Source organism: Durio zibethinus, chromosome 5 (assembly GCF_047325235.1).
Source record: "Durio zibethinus cultivar Kanyao isolate XHJ-2024 chromosome 5, ASM4732523v1, whole genome shotgun sequence".
In the NCBI taxonomy this organism is placed as follows: Eukaryota; Viridiplantae; Streptophyta; class Magnoliopsida; order Malvales; family Malvaceae; genus Durio; species Durio zibethinus.
Window position 1 is genome coordinate 34525007 of NC_143166.1, and position 14203 is coordinate 34539209.

General features: G+C 36.7%; 4 protein-coding genes and 1 pseudogene across 6 annotated transcripts; 3 read left to right on the forward strand and 2 right to left on the reverse strand.

Moving 5' to 3' along the window:
* Positions 1 to 39: 39 nt before the first annotated feature.
* LOC111281735 (uncharacterized) lies at positions 40 to 2715 on the forward strand. The gene is made up of 3 exons (XM_089760438.1): positions 40 to 1916; positions 2047 to 2142; positions 2652 to 2715. Exons 1-3 carry the CDS (start codon positions 40 to 42, stop codon positions 2713 to 2715), a joined length of 2037 nt encoding a protein of 678 aa, XP_089616564.1.
* LOC111282778 (nifU-like protein 2, chloroplastic) lies at positions 2689 to 6248 on the reverse strand. 2 transcript variants are annotated; one of them, XM_022871012.2, is made up of 4 exons: positions 5954 to 6248; positions 5752 to 5863; positions 4482 to 4792; positions 2689 to 3109 (listed from the first exon to the last, which is right to left on the reverse strand). In XM_022871012.2, the coding sequence occupies exons 1-4, from the start codon at positions 6038 to 6040 to the stop codon at positions 2873 to 2875; spliced, it is 747 nt and encodes a 248-aa protein (XP_022726747.1). In that variant the 5' UTR covers positions 6041 to 6248; the 3' UTR covers positions 2689 to 2872. The 2 variants fall into 2 exon arrangements, with proteins under 2 accessions (XP_022726747.1, XP_022726748.1); XM_022871013.2 differs by having other exon boundaries at positions 2689 to 3061; positions 5954 to 6241.
* A 1296-nt stretch (positions 6249 to 7544) lies between these two features.
* On the reverse strand, positions 7545 to 8543 carry LOC111283175 (uncharacterized). Its single transcript, XM_022871609.2, has one exon. It carries the CDS (start codon positions 8399 to 8401, stop codon positions 7745 to 7747), a length of 657 nt encoding a protein of 218 aa, XP_022727344.1. The 5' UTR covers positions 8402 to 8543; the 3' UTR covers positions 7545 to 7744.
* A 29-nt stretch (positions 8544 to 8572) lies between these two features.
* On the forward strand, positions 8573 to 12459 carry LOC111283173 (uncharacterized protein At5g49945-like; annotated as a pseudogene). Its single transcript, XR_016342428.1, has 3 exons — positions 8573 to 10111; positions 11648 to 11850; positions 11946 to 12459. The product of XR_016342428.1 is annotated as an uncharacterized protein At5g49945-like (transcript).
* A 541-nt stretch (positions 12460 to 13000) lies between these two features.
* LOC149518984 (uncharacterized) lies at positions 13001 to 14129 on the forward strand. Its single transcript, XM_089761368.1, has 3 exons — positions 13001 to 13131; positions 13224 to 13796; positions 13885 to 14129. Exons 2-3 carry the CDS (start codon positions 13293 to 13295, stop codon positions 13975 to 13977), a joined length of 597 nt encoding a protein of 198 aa, XP_089617494.1. The 5' UTR covers positions 13001 to 13131; positions 13224 to 13292; the 3' UTR covers positions 13978 to 14129.
* Positions 14130 to 14203: the final 74 nt, after the last annotated feature.

Consider the following 14203-nt stretch of genomic DNA (forward strand, 5'->3'; position numbering starts at 1 on the left):
ATGCAAAATCCAACAAAATTGAACTGAACAGTGATCGAGATGGTGTTGGTTTTGGAGACCAAAATGCAGATTCAGGAGCTCTGGGATTTGATATCATTAGGGGAGGAGGTTTGCTTAGCGGTTAACAGGGCCAAGTCGTTCAAGGTGGAGTGTGGTGAGTTAGAGAAGCGAGTGAATCGACTCTTGCAAATGCTACAGACCCTGTTTTGCTTCATCACTTCTGGTCGTACTTCCCTTTACTTGCGCCCAGTTACCAGCATCGTTGCCAAGGTCAAGGATAGCTTTGAGCTCGTCCGGGCCATTCTTTACAAGTGCAAGCGTCGAAGCCTACTTAGCAGACTCTTCCTCCATTTAGATGCTTCTATCAGCGATATGGAATGGCTGCTCATCGTCTATAATCCCCAAAACAGCAGGGCCACAGGCCCAATCGACCACAAAATATCTACCACCTTTTTGGTCTGGTCTTGCATCGCCACCGTCCAAATGGGGTGTCAACTGGACGATCGAATCGAGGCTACTAAATGTCTCCAGTTGCTTGCTCAAGAAAACAACGAGTACAAGAAAATCATCTTTGAAGAAGGCGGGGTACCTCCTTTGCAAAAGCTTTTGAAAGAGAACGTCCCTGTGGAGGCTCAAATCACAGTGGCCAATGCGCTTTGCCTTTTAGCTGATGACCAGGAGAGGGCGAGGATTATTATGAAGGAAATGATAACTACAATTGTAAATCGTTTGTCAAGAACATCACCAATGAGCGATCAAACCAAAGCGGCCAATTTGGTTGCTAGTATTGCAGAGCATAACCCAAAGCTGAAGGAATACGTTTTAGTTAGAGAGAATGTAATATGGAGGCTGGTAACATTGTTATCATCTGAGCCATCAAGAGATAATCCTACAACGAATTTACATAAGCAAGAGTTGAAAATTAGTTGCTCCAAGGCTTTATGGATGCTTGCTCGGGGGAGCGTTTCGAATTGTAGGACATTAACGGAGACAAAAGGAATGTTTTGCTTGGCCAAATTGGTGGAAACGGAACAGGACGAATTACAGTACAATTGCTTAATGATTATAAGGGAGATCACAGCTATTGCTGAATCAAATAATGATTTTAGACATTCGGCCTTTAAAAGTACTTCTCCAGCTGCAAAGGCGGTTGTGGATGAGTTATTGAGGATAATCAAAGAATTTGATAACACAAAACTGCGGATTCCAGCACTCGAATCCATTGGTTCATTGGCAAGGTCTTTTTCAGCGAAAGAGACTCGAGTAATTAGTCATTTGGTGACTCTGCTAGGCAATTCAGACCAAGAAGTTGCAATGGAAGCTGCTATTGCTTTGCAAAAGTTTGTGTCCACCGATAACCACCTTTGTTCGGAGCATTCGAAGTCGATAATTGAATTCAACGGAGTACGACCGTTAATGAAGTTAATTTTTAGTGGGGATAAAAAGTTACAGCATAATGGATTAGCTCTGATCTGCTTCCTTGCACAACATGGTAGCAATAGCAATGTTCTGATAGAAGCCGGAGCATTGAGTGCTCTTCAGATGACAGGTACCCAAGTAGCTGCCGAACATCCAGAGTTAAAACAATTGGTCTCCGACACAATATCAAAACTCCAACCTAACCATACTGAAAAAAATGAAGAATTAGACAGTTCACCGAAAGGTAGCATTAAGCAGATTATGACAGAACGGAATAATGTAGTTTTCGGTTCTCTACGACATCACTTAAAGTTACTGTTACAGAGGTTTACCCCATGTCTACCAAGGCTAGTGAATTTCCATGGTGATCGGAAAACATTGCCAATAGTAATGAGATGTAAAAGGAGATTTTTACATGTACTACGTTCCTTCACGACCAGGAGAATTCAGCCATTTCTGAAAGCTAAATGCGTGGAACTGGCACCAAGATCGGTGATGTAATACCCCAGGAGAAAGGCTAGTAATGAAGGAGATTTTGTAAAAATATAATATGTAGTTATGTACATCTTGATAGTTTAAAAAAGGGAAAAACAACTTTCTATCTATTTTCTTTTGAGCCTTTTGCAGATTGTTTGGGCCATCGCCATCCCCTTGTTCTACCATTTTGGGGATTTCCCTTAAATTCAATGAGGGTTGGAAATGGCCCAAAGCACTCTCTGACAGGTATTTGGTAGAAATATAAATAATATATTAATACTTGTAAATTATTTGAATTTAATTTAAATTAAATTTAAATTCAACTCGATTATTATCGAATTCAATTTGAATACGAGTAACTTAATTCATCCAAATCCAATTTGAATATTCTTATACTCAACTCGAATAATTCACAAACCTAATCAAACTTTTATATTTAAATATATTTTTATTATTTTAATTAATAAAATATCTCAAACTCAAATTTAAACTCGAACATAAATAATCAAGCTTTTATCAAATATAAATCAAACTTATTTTTACATATTAATCGAGTTTAATCAAATTAACTCGAGTAACTCGATTTTTATCTCGAGTCAAGTTAAAAATAGAAAAATAAAATTTGATCGAATTCAAGCCGAATTTTGAGTTTTAAATTTTAAATCGAGTTTGAGCTTAAGCTTGATACTGTATCAGCTCGAACTCGATCGACTACACTCTCATACTTTAGGTTCATTTTTTTGGATTTCATATAGCCCACATCTCCACGTGGCAGTAACCCATCTTGGGAGCTTGCTGACAATTTACAAATCACTGTAATAGAATTGAACTGTCAAAACATTACCATTTAACACTGGCATCCAACAAGTATAGAAACTATACAGCAGGATTTCACTATTCATACAAGTTTTACAAGCCTAACAAGAAATGCTTTATTTGAGAACCATATTGTTGATGGAAGACTCTAGCATCGAAATCATAGAAGTTGAACTGCCGCAATGGCAGGAATTTTCTCTCGCAATTTTTGTGTGACAGCCACTCTAACAGTCATGACCCCTGCTGCAGGGCCCGTTATTCGAACTTTCACTATTGGCTCTTCAATGGCAACTAATTCAAGCGATCCACCCGCTGCCCCAACCAGGTACGGCCTAATTTCTTCAAGTACCTGACATGCATACACGTTCAGAAAAAGTTGAACGTTATGCCTTAATTTCTTCAAGTACCTCCCACAATGCACAATATACTATCATGAATATTAAATACCAATGATGAACCCAACAAAGTTTACAGAAAAGGGTACCAAATGCTCATAAATAGAAGCCAAAACATGCCAATTAACAATCAAAATAATGCCATACTTTAACTAAGGATCTAAGCCAAATGAAAGGAACAAGAAAATTAAACAAATAAGGGAACAAATTCTCTAGCGTATAACTATGTCCGCATGACTTTTCTAACTATCTTGCCCCATTTTTCTATCATCCTTGAGTATCTTCCTTCCCATCAAAGTACTTGAGGTTTTGATAAGCAAAACCATTCCATCGTGCAGCAACAATATAACTAAAATGCTTTATACAATCATCCTAAATTCAGGGCCCTCAATATGCAAAGACTTGACTAATCTTACAGCTCTTCTTATGCCTTCGACTTTCTAATTTGGTTTTGATAAAGGAAACAAAGGCTAGGCAGGGACTTAAAAAGTAAGTTGAACCGCTAAACAAACCATACATAGACCTGGCTACAGTCAATTATGTAAAATGGCAAATGCACAATTCAAGCAATACATCAGTGACAGAAAATTGTTAAACTGTTGAGCAAGTGGCCATCAACAGTTAGCCTAAAAAGTAAAACTAAACAACTAATTTTGTGAGGATCAATTATACTAGGGTAATAATATTCAGAAACTCACACAAAATTGGAATTATTATAGAATAAAACTGAAAAGAATGCTGACTTGGCTGCCATAGTTTGATTAAGTATTCTACAGAAATGATTTATATAAGATGGTTAGATTTAAAATGTTGTAATAAGGTAAATAATAAACATATTTTTCATGTTTGGCTACTTGGAGGATGAACTCAAAAATTGTTTGCATGGGGGTTTAAAATCATTACTGTAAATTTTAGCTTAGATTCTTCCAATGGTACTCTTTCCCTTATAACTCTAACACCTAAGGATGGATTAGAAACTTGTTTACATGACACTAGTACTCTTCCTTTTCAATCCTAAAACCTTAGGTATTATCCCTCAATTAGAAGAAGGGAAAAAAAAGTTATTATCAAAGAATTGAAACAAATCTTGAGCTATAAGGCTTAAACCTGAGTCGGCATATTCAAATCCTCCAGATTTATTTCCAGCCTGTCGGTTCTATTTACTTAAGTTTTCTTTTATTGTTCCATTGACTTAATTTGTATTCAGAAAAACAATAGATCCCTTACTTCACCATATTGACTTGCTCTCTCAATCTCTTTACTCCCAGTTAGCGAAAAGTTAAAATATAAAGCAAAAAAAAGAAGCCTTCTTTATATGGTAGGATGCAAGGAGATCATAAGTGTTACGAGCTAATAAGGCTGTGATGTAATTACCTTCTCAATATTTTCTTCATTCAGCTCAAGGCCAGTTTCTTCATCAGTTATTGGTTCCACTGCAACAATTTCAGGTATCTTTTCCATTAGCCGTTTCTCGATACCCATCTTCATTGTCATAACAGAACTTGGACATGAGCCACATGCCCCTTGTAGCTTCAATCGCACAACATTACCATCAATCTCATGTAATGCCACATTCCCCCCATCAGCAATAAGGTATGGTCGAACTTCATCCAACACTCTTTCGACATTCTCTGCCGTTAGCAGCAACTCCAACGCTGAGTCAGGAATGGCCACAGCCTTTACAACTGCATGAACTCAAAACAAAGCAAGCTTCTACAGATTCAGAACACTTAAAAAGATTGACAATTCAAAGGGAAATAGGAAGAAAATATTTGGAACCTAAAACTATCTAAGTCAATTAGAAATTTAATTATTAAAAAAGTTCATTAATCATGTGATAAAAATGATAGAAACTTTTCAAATACCATATATGCAAATAAACTAAACATCTAATCATAGAGAGCATAAGAGCAATAAACTCAAATTTCTTAACATAATCATTTACAAAAATTCAAAGGAAGAAAAATTAAATAAATCAATAGTAAATAATTGTAAATTTATAAAATAAAAGATTGAAAAATAAAAGTGGCCAGCTCCAACAATGCTATTTATTTCATCAGAGCTAAGATTTCAACTAAAAATGTAATCGAGCCGAGTTGAGTCAATACAATGAGAAGCTCAGGCTCAATTTGAAATTCGTTGCTCAATACTCAATTCAAGCTCAATCGAGTTTTAAATTTCAAGCTCAAGTTCGACTCAAAATAAAATTCGAGCTAATCGAACTCACTCAATTATGCTCATTTATTAAATAAAAAAAGAACTCAATTTTCATAATCTACTTCAAACTCGATTATTTATATTCAAACTCGAGTTCAAATATATATATATATAAAGATAAAATAATAATTTTTTAATTAAAATATAAAAACTCCATTAGCATCGCGAGTTACTGCTGCCAAATATTAGAAAGCTCAAACTCTGTTTGCTCAATAAGTTGAGCTGCTCGAGCTCAAGATTGGCTCAACAATGATCAAGCTGAATTAAAATTTTATCCGAGTCTAAGTCCAAATAATTTGCAAGCACTGATGTATCATTTAAGCGCTCTATTTCAACATCCAAACACTTGAAATGAAAGATTTTTCTGTAGTTAGACAGATGTAACGGAGTTCAAAATTAACAAACAAATCGAAAGGGAAGATCTGACCTTGCCTACGGGTGAGAGCAGGTGATCGAATCCGCACACAACGCCATGAGCAGCGCCGCGAGAGATTACGCCCTTTCTTGAGCGATACGCGGGTGCCAAAGAAGCTAGACGGCTAGGCAAATCGGAAAACACCATTAGAATCATGAAAATTCGAACCAAATTTCAAAAAAAAAAAAAAAAGAAAGCAGATAGAGAAACGAACCGTGGCAGTTGTGGGACGAGAACAGGAGGGTTCTAGGGATTGATGGGCCCTGCAATAATATGTTGGGCTAATAACCACGGCTTGCATCTCGAGGATGGATAAAAGAAAAATAAGCGATTAATCACTCCTTCCTTTCTAAAACTTCAAATTTTCGTTGTTCTTTCTGGGGGATTTGATTTCCAGTTGGACGTGTTTTTGGCGGCGTTTGGCTGTGATCAGGGAATGAATTTATGTTGTGGCGATTGTAAGTCCGCGAAGCGCAAGCTGACAAAAGCCCTTAGCTAAGCAACTAGCAAGCTAGCTCAAAATCAAATTTCTATTTTAAAATGTCTTAAAAATTCCTATATTTTATAAAAACTTAATCTTTATATTATAATTTATCGAAATTAATCCCCCAATGTTTACATAATTAAATCAACAATCACATTAATATTTTTAATAATAAAAATTTAATAAAATTATTTATTAAATTAAATTATATAAGTTATAATATATAGATTAAATTTTAAATGTTCACAAAATACATAAATGTACAAAACAATTAGACAAAAAGTGAATTCAAGAAAAAAAAATGTGGACTTTTGAAGTGTGGATACGAGGCACATTGAAATGAACAACTTTTAAGTTCAATATATGTCAAGATCATTTCAACCCAAAAAAAAAAAAGTATATGTTAAGATGATTATTATTCAACCTGATTATTTTTTTTAAAAAAAATTAGAAATAAATTTATTTCTTAGTATATTTTGGATCAGTATAATTTGAAAAAGTCTAATTACTAGTATAAGCCATTGTCAATTTTTTTGGTATTATATGTTCACTAAATGGAATTTATTTTTACTTTTTTTTTTTCTATCTTTGTTCCCTTTCTATACGGTTTTTTTTTTTTGGCTTAATGAATACCCAATGAAGTGAAAATTTTCCATCTTATCAATATTTGCATATTCATACAAAAAACTTGCTTTATACATTATTTTTTTAATATACTTTAAATAAGACGTATCATAATTAAGGATATAATCGATCGAGTTCGAGTTGATATAGTATCAAACTCAATTTCAAATTCGAGACTCGAAAATTGATTCGAACTTGATCGAGTTTAATTTTTTTAAAGCTCAACTCGAAATAAAAATTAAACTACTCAAACTCACTCAATTACGCTCGATTAACATGTAAAAATAAACTCAATTCTTATATTCGATAAAAATTTAATTATTTGTATTTGAACTCAAACTCGAGTTTAAGATATTTTATGAATTAAAATAATTAAATATATTAAAATATAAAAACTCGATTATACTTATAAGTTACTTGAGCTAAATATAAGAATGCTCAAATTAAATACGATTGATAAATTACGTTACTTGAGTTTGAGCTTGACTTGATAATAATTAAATTAAATTCGAGTTTTATTTGAGTCGAACCTAAATAATTTATGAGTATTAATATATCATTTACATCTCTAACCACAATATTATTTTATTAATTTTGTTTGTAAAATTTAAAATTTTATTATTAATATAATAATTTTTTGTAATAGAATAATAATAACTATTTAACTCATTAAATGTGGCACGTCCTAGAAGATTAATTTGAACATGAAAACATGATGAATTTCTTTATTTACCTTGGATAAATTACATACAAACTTTCCTCCCATAAATTGGACTCATAACAATCTATTTTAACGAGAAAATAAACAAAGGAAATAAAACAAACACTTTATGGAAAGTGATCCTTTTGTCTTGAGTAAAATACATATGAGAAGATGCATAGAGGGGTTGTGAAGGGTTATAGTCTTATAGACGACCCTTTTTTCTTGAAAAGCCAATCTCCTATGAGTGGAATGGGCTTCTTCTTCATCAACTTTCTTTCTCTTTTCACTTCAAAGTATCCTTCCTTGTCCCCAATGCTTAGTATCTGAGACAAAGTTGGGTTGTTCTCCATTCTTTTCATTAGCTCTCTCCTCCTCTCTTCTTCTCTCGCTATGTCTTCTCCATTTCCAATCTCAAAACTCATAGCTCTTGGTGTTGTCGCTGCCCTTTTAGCTGCCGCCGCCTCTGCTTCAGCCAACTTTGACATTTTCTTATGAAGTTCAGCATTAAGTGAAGCCAACGCAATTTCTGTTTCAGATTCTCTCTCCTTTAGCAACTTCAACTCTTTTTTTGTTTCCTCAAGTTCAGCCTCTAGCTTCTTTAAGGTACCCAGAACCCCTTGCAGCTGGTTACTCTCCTGACCATGATCTTCTTTACGGCTCGGTGAATACCAAGTAATCTCTTGGCTAGGAGGGCGGCTATAAGTGTAAGACTTTGGGGTATATATCTCTCCAACCAGAAGCCGCTCACCAAAGACTGCGATGGCTTCTTTGACTGAGCGAAAAGGGCGAGAAGTGTCAACGTTGTAGTCTTTGGGTGGCCTTGGAGACGGAATTGGTACTTGGGTTGCCATGGTAGCTAGCTAGAGAAGAAATAAAAAGGTGTTTTTGCGCATGGGCTGTGGAAAAGGGGAGAGGCCGGGGGCTATTTGATAATGAGTTGGTCTGGGATTTCTTTGCTTTTACTACAAAAGATTACACAGAGAGAAAGAGAGAGAGGAAAGGGAAAAATGGAAGTGAGCAGACAATGTTGTTTGAAGTTTAAGCCTTGGAGGTAGGGGAAGTGGACTGGCTAACCACTGGGGTGAGTGTCATACATGCGTGCGGGATATAAATCAGAGAATGAGAGACGGCATTAGAGCTGCTTTTAGGTGCATGTAATCAGATTTATTTTAGGGGTCATTGTTTGTGTCACATCCTCGAATATGATGACACAACGCGAAACTGAACTTTAACACAAAATTAAGATTGTTGTCTGTCTTGAAAACAACTCTAAAGTTTTCCAGGTGTAATCGTTCATGTTTGCGTGGACAAAAATATGATTAACGTTGGCGATTGTCACGAGACAGCAGCTTGTTAGCTTAACTAATTATTAACAAAGTTGAACTCTCATGTGTGGTTTGGTATAGCTAAGCTGAGAGCGTCATTGGTGAATTTCTGTACGTTTGTTTGACCGCAGCTTAATTTGATCATTATCAACGCTAATGATAATAACGATCCTCGTTTCCCTCTGAAAATAACGAAACTGAAACAAAAACAAAAGGAAAACGATAACCTACAAAATGAACAGAGGCAAATCCATTTCTTTGTTCGATTTGCTTCTTCTCTGTTCTCTTTTGATCACCCATCTCTCTTTCTCTCTTGTCCTCGCTGATTCCCACTTCGAAGGGTTTGACGCCGAAGGTGACGATGGTGTTGAAGAAGAAACCTTAGACCACCACTCCCTCCGATCGCCTTTTTTTAACTCAGTACGACTCACAGCCCACCCCACATCCTGAAACCCAAACCATTCCTGATCCGAACACTGTTCCCAATTCGGATTCGCCGCCCTATTCGGATCTTCAAAAGCCATCCACTGCCAGTTTCGAGTACTGGGATGAGGACGAATTTGAGGGCTTACCCGTCGAACAACCGCCACTGGAACCTCCAAAAGTTACTGAAAATGCCACCCCCAATGACCCAGATCCAAAAACAACCTCAAAACCCCAAAACGCTACGGTTTCGAAGAAGTCCTATGTGGCGGAGATTATATGTGGGTCTTTCTTGATTGCTTTTCTAATCAAATACTTAACTGGTAAACGTGAAAATGAGAATCTTGCGTTGGCATGGGCAGCGAAATTTGCCGCAAAAGGTTCGATCTTTGAGAAAAATTTCAGTCTTTGGGTGTGAAAGAAAGGGAGGACTCGCCATTGCTGTTAAAAGAAGGGCAAAACGTGTTCAAATTCTATGCGAGTGGACGAAGACACTGCCAAGGATTGTTGGCAACAATGGAGTTGAAGAGCAGGAATGATTTGATATCGAGATTGTTTAATTTGGTGGTGCCGTGTAAGGATGAGATTATTTTTGAGGTTTAAATGAATGAGGAACTGATGGATCAGGTGGTTTTTGCGGTGGCAAAGAAGAAGGCAGCAAAAGGGATGCAAAAAGAGGTTAGAGATTTGCAAAGGTTTGCTGGGTTGGTGGCGAATCCTAGTGGACGGAAATAGGTGGTGGAGGAACTCTCCGTCATCTCTGAATCGAAGGAGGTTGCTGGGGATTTGATTACAGAGGCTGTGCTTGAGCAGGTTGGTTGCTCAAGCTTTTGACTTCTGTTGATTTTATTGTTTCCTAGGGCTGTGGATATTGATTTGAATGATTTGGATTTCTAATGTTTTTCGTTTGACTTATGAGAGTTTGGTTGATTGGTAAAGAAAGTGGATTTCTGGGGGACTAATGCATTAGTGTAGTTAGTGCTTGTCTGTGACAGGTTTTGATTTGTTATGTTTTATTTCTGCAGAGTAGGATGATAAGGATTTTAGTAACTCAAACTTGAAAGTGGTAGATTATCGCTTTTCATGTGTTAGATCCCTATGGTTTTCTTTAAGCTACATGCACGGTTCATATGGCTTGAATTATTGAAGCATATAGTTTTATGAAATAATCTTCTCTGTGCTCTCTTGTTGTACTCACACACCAAGATATTCTTTAGTGCAGTTGGATTTTTTGTATTGTTCTCCTGGTAAGTTCGCAGATTAGTCAGGCATATAGAAAAAATAAGTTGACTATATGTCAAGAAGTCAGTGCTAACATGAAACAATACCTGATTTTATGGGAAATATTTAAGGGCGTCTCATTAAGCTTAAAGTAAATTTGAATAAACACCTTGTCTGAGTTGGCAGGTTTATTTCTCTATTTGAATCTATTATTTTTGAAAGCATTCATGAAGATGGATTGATTTGAAAAGGATCAGTACCTAACCCAGGTGTGGAATTCATAACCTCTTTTAGTTGTTAGTTTGTCGTTCCTTTGTGTGGATGGGAGGCTTCTGTACATATTAAACAAGTGGGAACCAACTGACAGGATTCTTATGCGGTTTTATGTTTTGAGAGAGCTGATGTACAGTCAGTTTACAAACATGTATTTGTGCTAGTAGGATGGAATGGGTAGAATATTGCTGCATCAGTAGCTATAGCTAAATCACAAGTTGGTGCTAAATTTTCTGGTTATTTCATTTTGTAATTAAAGAAGTTTGCATGATCAGACTTTATCAAGGATTTCTTCTCCTTTAGTTTCCTAACTCTGTAAGGTGAAGGTTCTTGAACTTGCTGGTGGTTAGAAGCAGGACTCTTCTTGATTGAGGAATGAATAGCTGGGAACTTGTAACAGTTTGTCTTAGGGATTTTACATATTTTGATGGTCATCAGTCTCTTCCGTTTTTCTCTTTATTAAAGCATCGTATGAAGGTCCTATTAAACTCCATGGCTTATGGATAAAGTGAAAAATTATCAAATTATTCTAGGTGCAAGCATGTGAATAATGCTGTTGAATAGCTAGGTTTCAAGTTGGAACCCAACAATAATACTTATGAACATGATTATTTTTATTTGGATTCATGAATTCATTATTTTTACATTTGAGTTTAATGAAGATGATACGACCATGGTATCTGGTTCATTTTGTGTTTCTCTTGTATTATTTTACTTGTTCATACTATGTACTTGGGCCCATTGTAATTAACCTTTCATTTTTCTGCTGAGATTTGCTCCAAATTTGCATGGCAGCTTTGCCAGTTATTTTAACCAAGGCAAAATTATTTGTGATTTATAAATTATAACCTGCAGGTTTTTGGTGACAAATCTTTTGAGAAATATGGAAAGGATTTCATTTGATGCATGTTTCAGATCAACATCCTGGCACACACAAGAAGATGCTCTTGTTTAGGTTTGCACTCCCAGATGCCAACCACATGGCTGACATGACTCGCTTGGTGGCTCTCATACCATACTACATCGATCTAATTGGGCGGTACAAGCTCAGTTCAGAGGTGGTTCAACGGGAAATTACTTTATGCATCAAATATATAATATATGCCAATTTGGTAGTGTTCTTGAAATTGTTTTTTTTTTTTCCTTTTTGCAGGCTCGATCCAAAACTGAAGCAGCTAGAGTGAAGGCTGCTCGAGAGGCATACAAAGAACTTCAAAATGCTAGGCAAGAAGCCTTGCAGAAAAAGAAAGAGAGGAAAAAGATGTTAGGAGGCTGAGGCAAAGCTCAGTGCAGAAGCTATTCGTAAGAAAGAAGCAAAAGATCGTGCTCGTCAGATGAAGAAGGCAATGCCAAGAATGAAGATGACCAGTGCACATTAGATGTTTTCAAGTTTCAATGGACACCCAGCTGGAAATGTTTAGTGTTAATATTTACTGTAGTTGGACATTCTTGGCTTCTTCAGGTTCTTAGTTTCTTGGTTTCTATATCCTCACTGAGAATGTATTTTAGTTCTCATTAACTTAGCTGGTCTCCACCGTCACCACACGGTTGTGGGTTTTGAATGTACCAGAAGACAGTGCTTCAGAAACTTCATAAAATTTCCTCCATGGATGACATTTCAGCAGTTTTGGAGCAATTCTCAAGTAATGATTTTGATGTTCTGATTATTTCCTTGGTTTTGCCTCTGGCTGGTAGTTTACGGTGAAGCCAATCGTAGATGTTGTTGATCGGGCACTTCTAGGAAATGAAAATTTTCAGAGAAGTGTAATGTTCTTTTAACTTGGATCAACTATTGGCTGAATTATGTTGGTCACATGTAATTTTACTGTTGAGTGCTTACATTTGATAGAATAATATCCAAATTGTACTGTTAAAACCGCGGGTAGCATATCTCATTCTATTTCGGCCCACTCTGCCCCAGAGAAAGCCAAAGAAACAGGGCAATCCGACCATTCCTAGTCATCCTTCCCTGGCTCATATGGCACGTCTCGAGCTAAAAGCTCCTACCGCCTGTTACGTTGGGCTTATCGTGTGTGCTTCAACAGAGACAAGATTTTAAAGCAAGAAGATAGATGTTACTATCATGCTGAAATGGAGAAAGGCAAGTTTTTCTTATCGTAAAACGCTAACACATTTTTAACGGGTCCCCCACTCTAAGTCCCCCAAACCCCAGCCCCCAAGGCGTTGGCTTGATTGGATACGTTCCATGAAACTCCACAGAGAGAAGATTTTAAAGCAACAAGACAAGATAGATGTTTCTATCTTACTGAAATTGTGAAAAGGAAGTTTCTCTCCTCTCTTTTTCCAGGTAGCTGCTTTTCACTCTCCTCTTTTTCCGGGTAAGTGCGTTTCACTTCCATTTTTCTAGACTAAATTTTCCTGAAAGTCAGGGGAAGAACAAGAATCAGATGAGCAAATTCATTTTTGCTAGGTGAATTTGACTCCCTGCGCATATCACCTACGTAAATTCTTTGTAGTCATAGCAAGACAAACGATCACCATGAACCTGATCAACCCCAACCTCTATAAGGAGATACAACGGTTTCTTCTTGAAAAACGTACCTTGAAATACGTATCTGTTGAAAGACGTACCTTGGACAGCCGCTTCAACGCTAATCTAAAACCGGAATGGAGATGTCTGCTTGGAGGACCAGCCATCAACCACCGCGAATATTGGCAAAGGCTACTTCAGAATGCTGATGAAACAAATGTTGGCAGCGACTATTACGAGAAACGGCTGAATGTTCTTGAAGCAAACTCCAACAACGAAAATTACGAAGAACAGATAGGAATGCCAGCGACTGCTAATGTTGTTGAAGCAGATTCGGGCAGACAGGAAATAGAAGTGGTAACTGGCAATGGTTGCTACCTTCGTCCAAAAAAACGGAAGAGACTAATTGTTGGAGATGTTGATGTTGTATTTGAGCAAGATCAAAATCATTTTGAGGCAAACAGAGGCTGTAACAACCATGAGGCACATCAGATAGAAGGCTCGAGTTTAAAGGTCAAAATTGAATCCCCAACATCATTATTATTTCAGTTATATATACAGTGTCTAGTCTAAAATCTATATAATCAAATTCATCATTCAGGATGTTTTAGCATGGGTTTTCCTGATCACCAACTTTATTCTGGAACTTCCTTCAGCGGTTTTCGGTCAGCTTTCCTCCAAATATTATCTGTGATGCTAATATCGTTCATAGCATTGATGGCTTGCATTGGTGAGCTCATTTGCGAAGGTAAAAAGGAAAGAGTTGGTTGGGAGTGGAGAGACAATGTACCTTGGTTTTATTGTCCACGAACTGACAAGCCTTTCGGTACCCTCTGGGAGACCATTGGATTTGCTTGTGCTTTCTTTCAGTTTATTCTTACAGCCATCAATTATTCTTTTATTTCTCGACATATTGACGG

What these genes read in the sequence shown, in the direction of transcription:
- LOC111283175 (XM_022871609.2), bottom strand. Translation starts at nt 8,401, where the DNA reads ATGGCAACCCAAGTACCAATTCCGTCTCCAAGGCCACCCAAAGACTAC.
- LOC111281735 (XM_089760438.1), top strand. Translation starts at nt 40, where the DNA reads ATGGTGTTGGTTTTGGAGACCAAAATGCAGATTCAGGAGCTCTGGGAT. An exon ending in CTGGCACCAAGATCGGTGAT is followed by an intron (nt 1,917 to 2,046) that starts GTAATACCCCAG and finishes AGCCTTTTGCAG; the next exon opens with ATTGTTTGGGCCATCGCCAT. An exon ending in CCCAAAGCACTCTCTGACAG is followed by an intron (nt 2,143 to 2,651) that starts GTATTTGGTAGA and finishes GATTTCATATAG; the next exon opens with CCCACATCTCCACGTGGCAG.
- LOC149518984 (XM_089761368.1), top strand. Translation starts at nt 13,293, where the DNA reads ATGAACCTGATCAACCCCAACCTCTATAAGGAGATACAACGGTTTCTT. An exon ending in TAGAAGGCTCGAGTTTAAAG is followed by an intron (nt 13,797 to 13,884) that starts GTCAAAATTGAA and finishes TTCATCATTCAG; the next exon opens with GATGTTTTAGCATGGGTTTT.
- LOC111282778 (XM_022871012.2), bottom strand. Translation starts at nt 6,040, where the DNA reads ATGCAAGCCGTGGTTATTAGCCCAACATATTATTGCAGGGCCCATCAA. An exon ending in TGCTCTCACCCGTAGGCAAG is followed by an intron (nt 4,793 to 5,751) that starts GTCAGATCTTCC and finishes GAGTTCATGCAG; the next exon opens with TTGTAAAGGCTGTGGCCATT. An exon ending in ATGAAGAAAATATTGAGAAG is followed by an intron (nt 3,110 to 4,481) that starts GTAATTACATCA and finishes AGGTACTTGAAG; the next exon opens with AAATTAAGGCATAACGTTCA.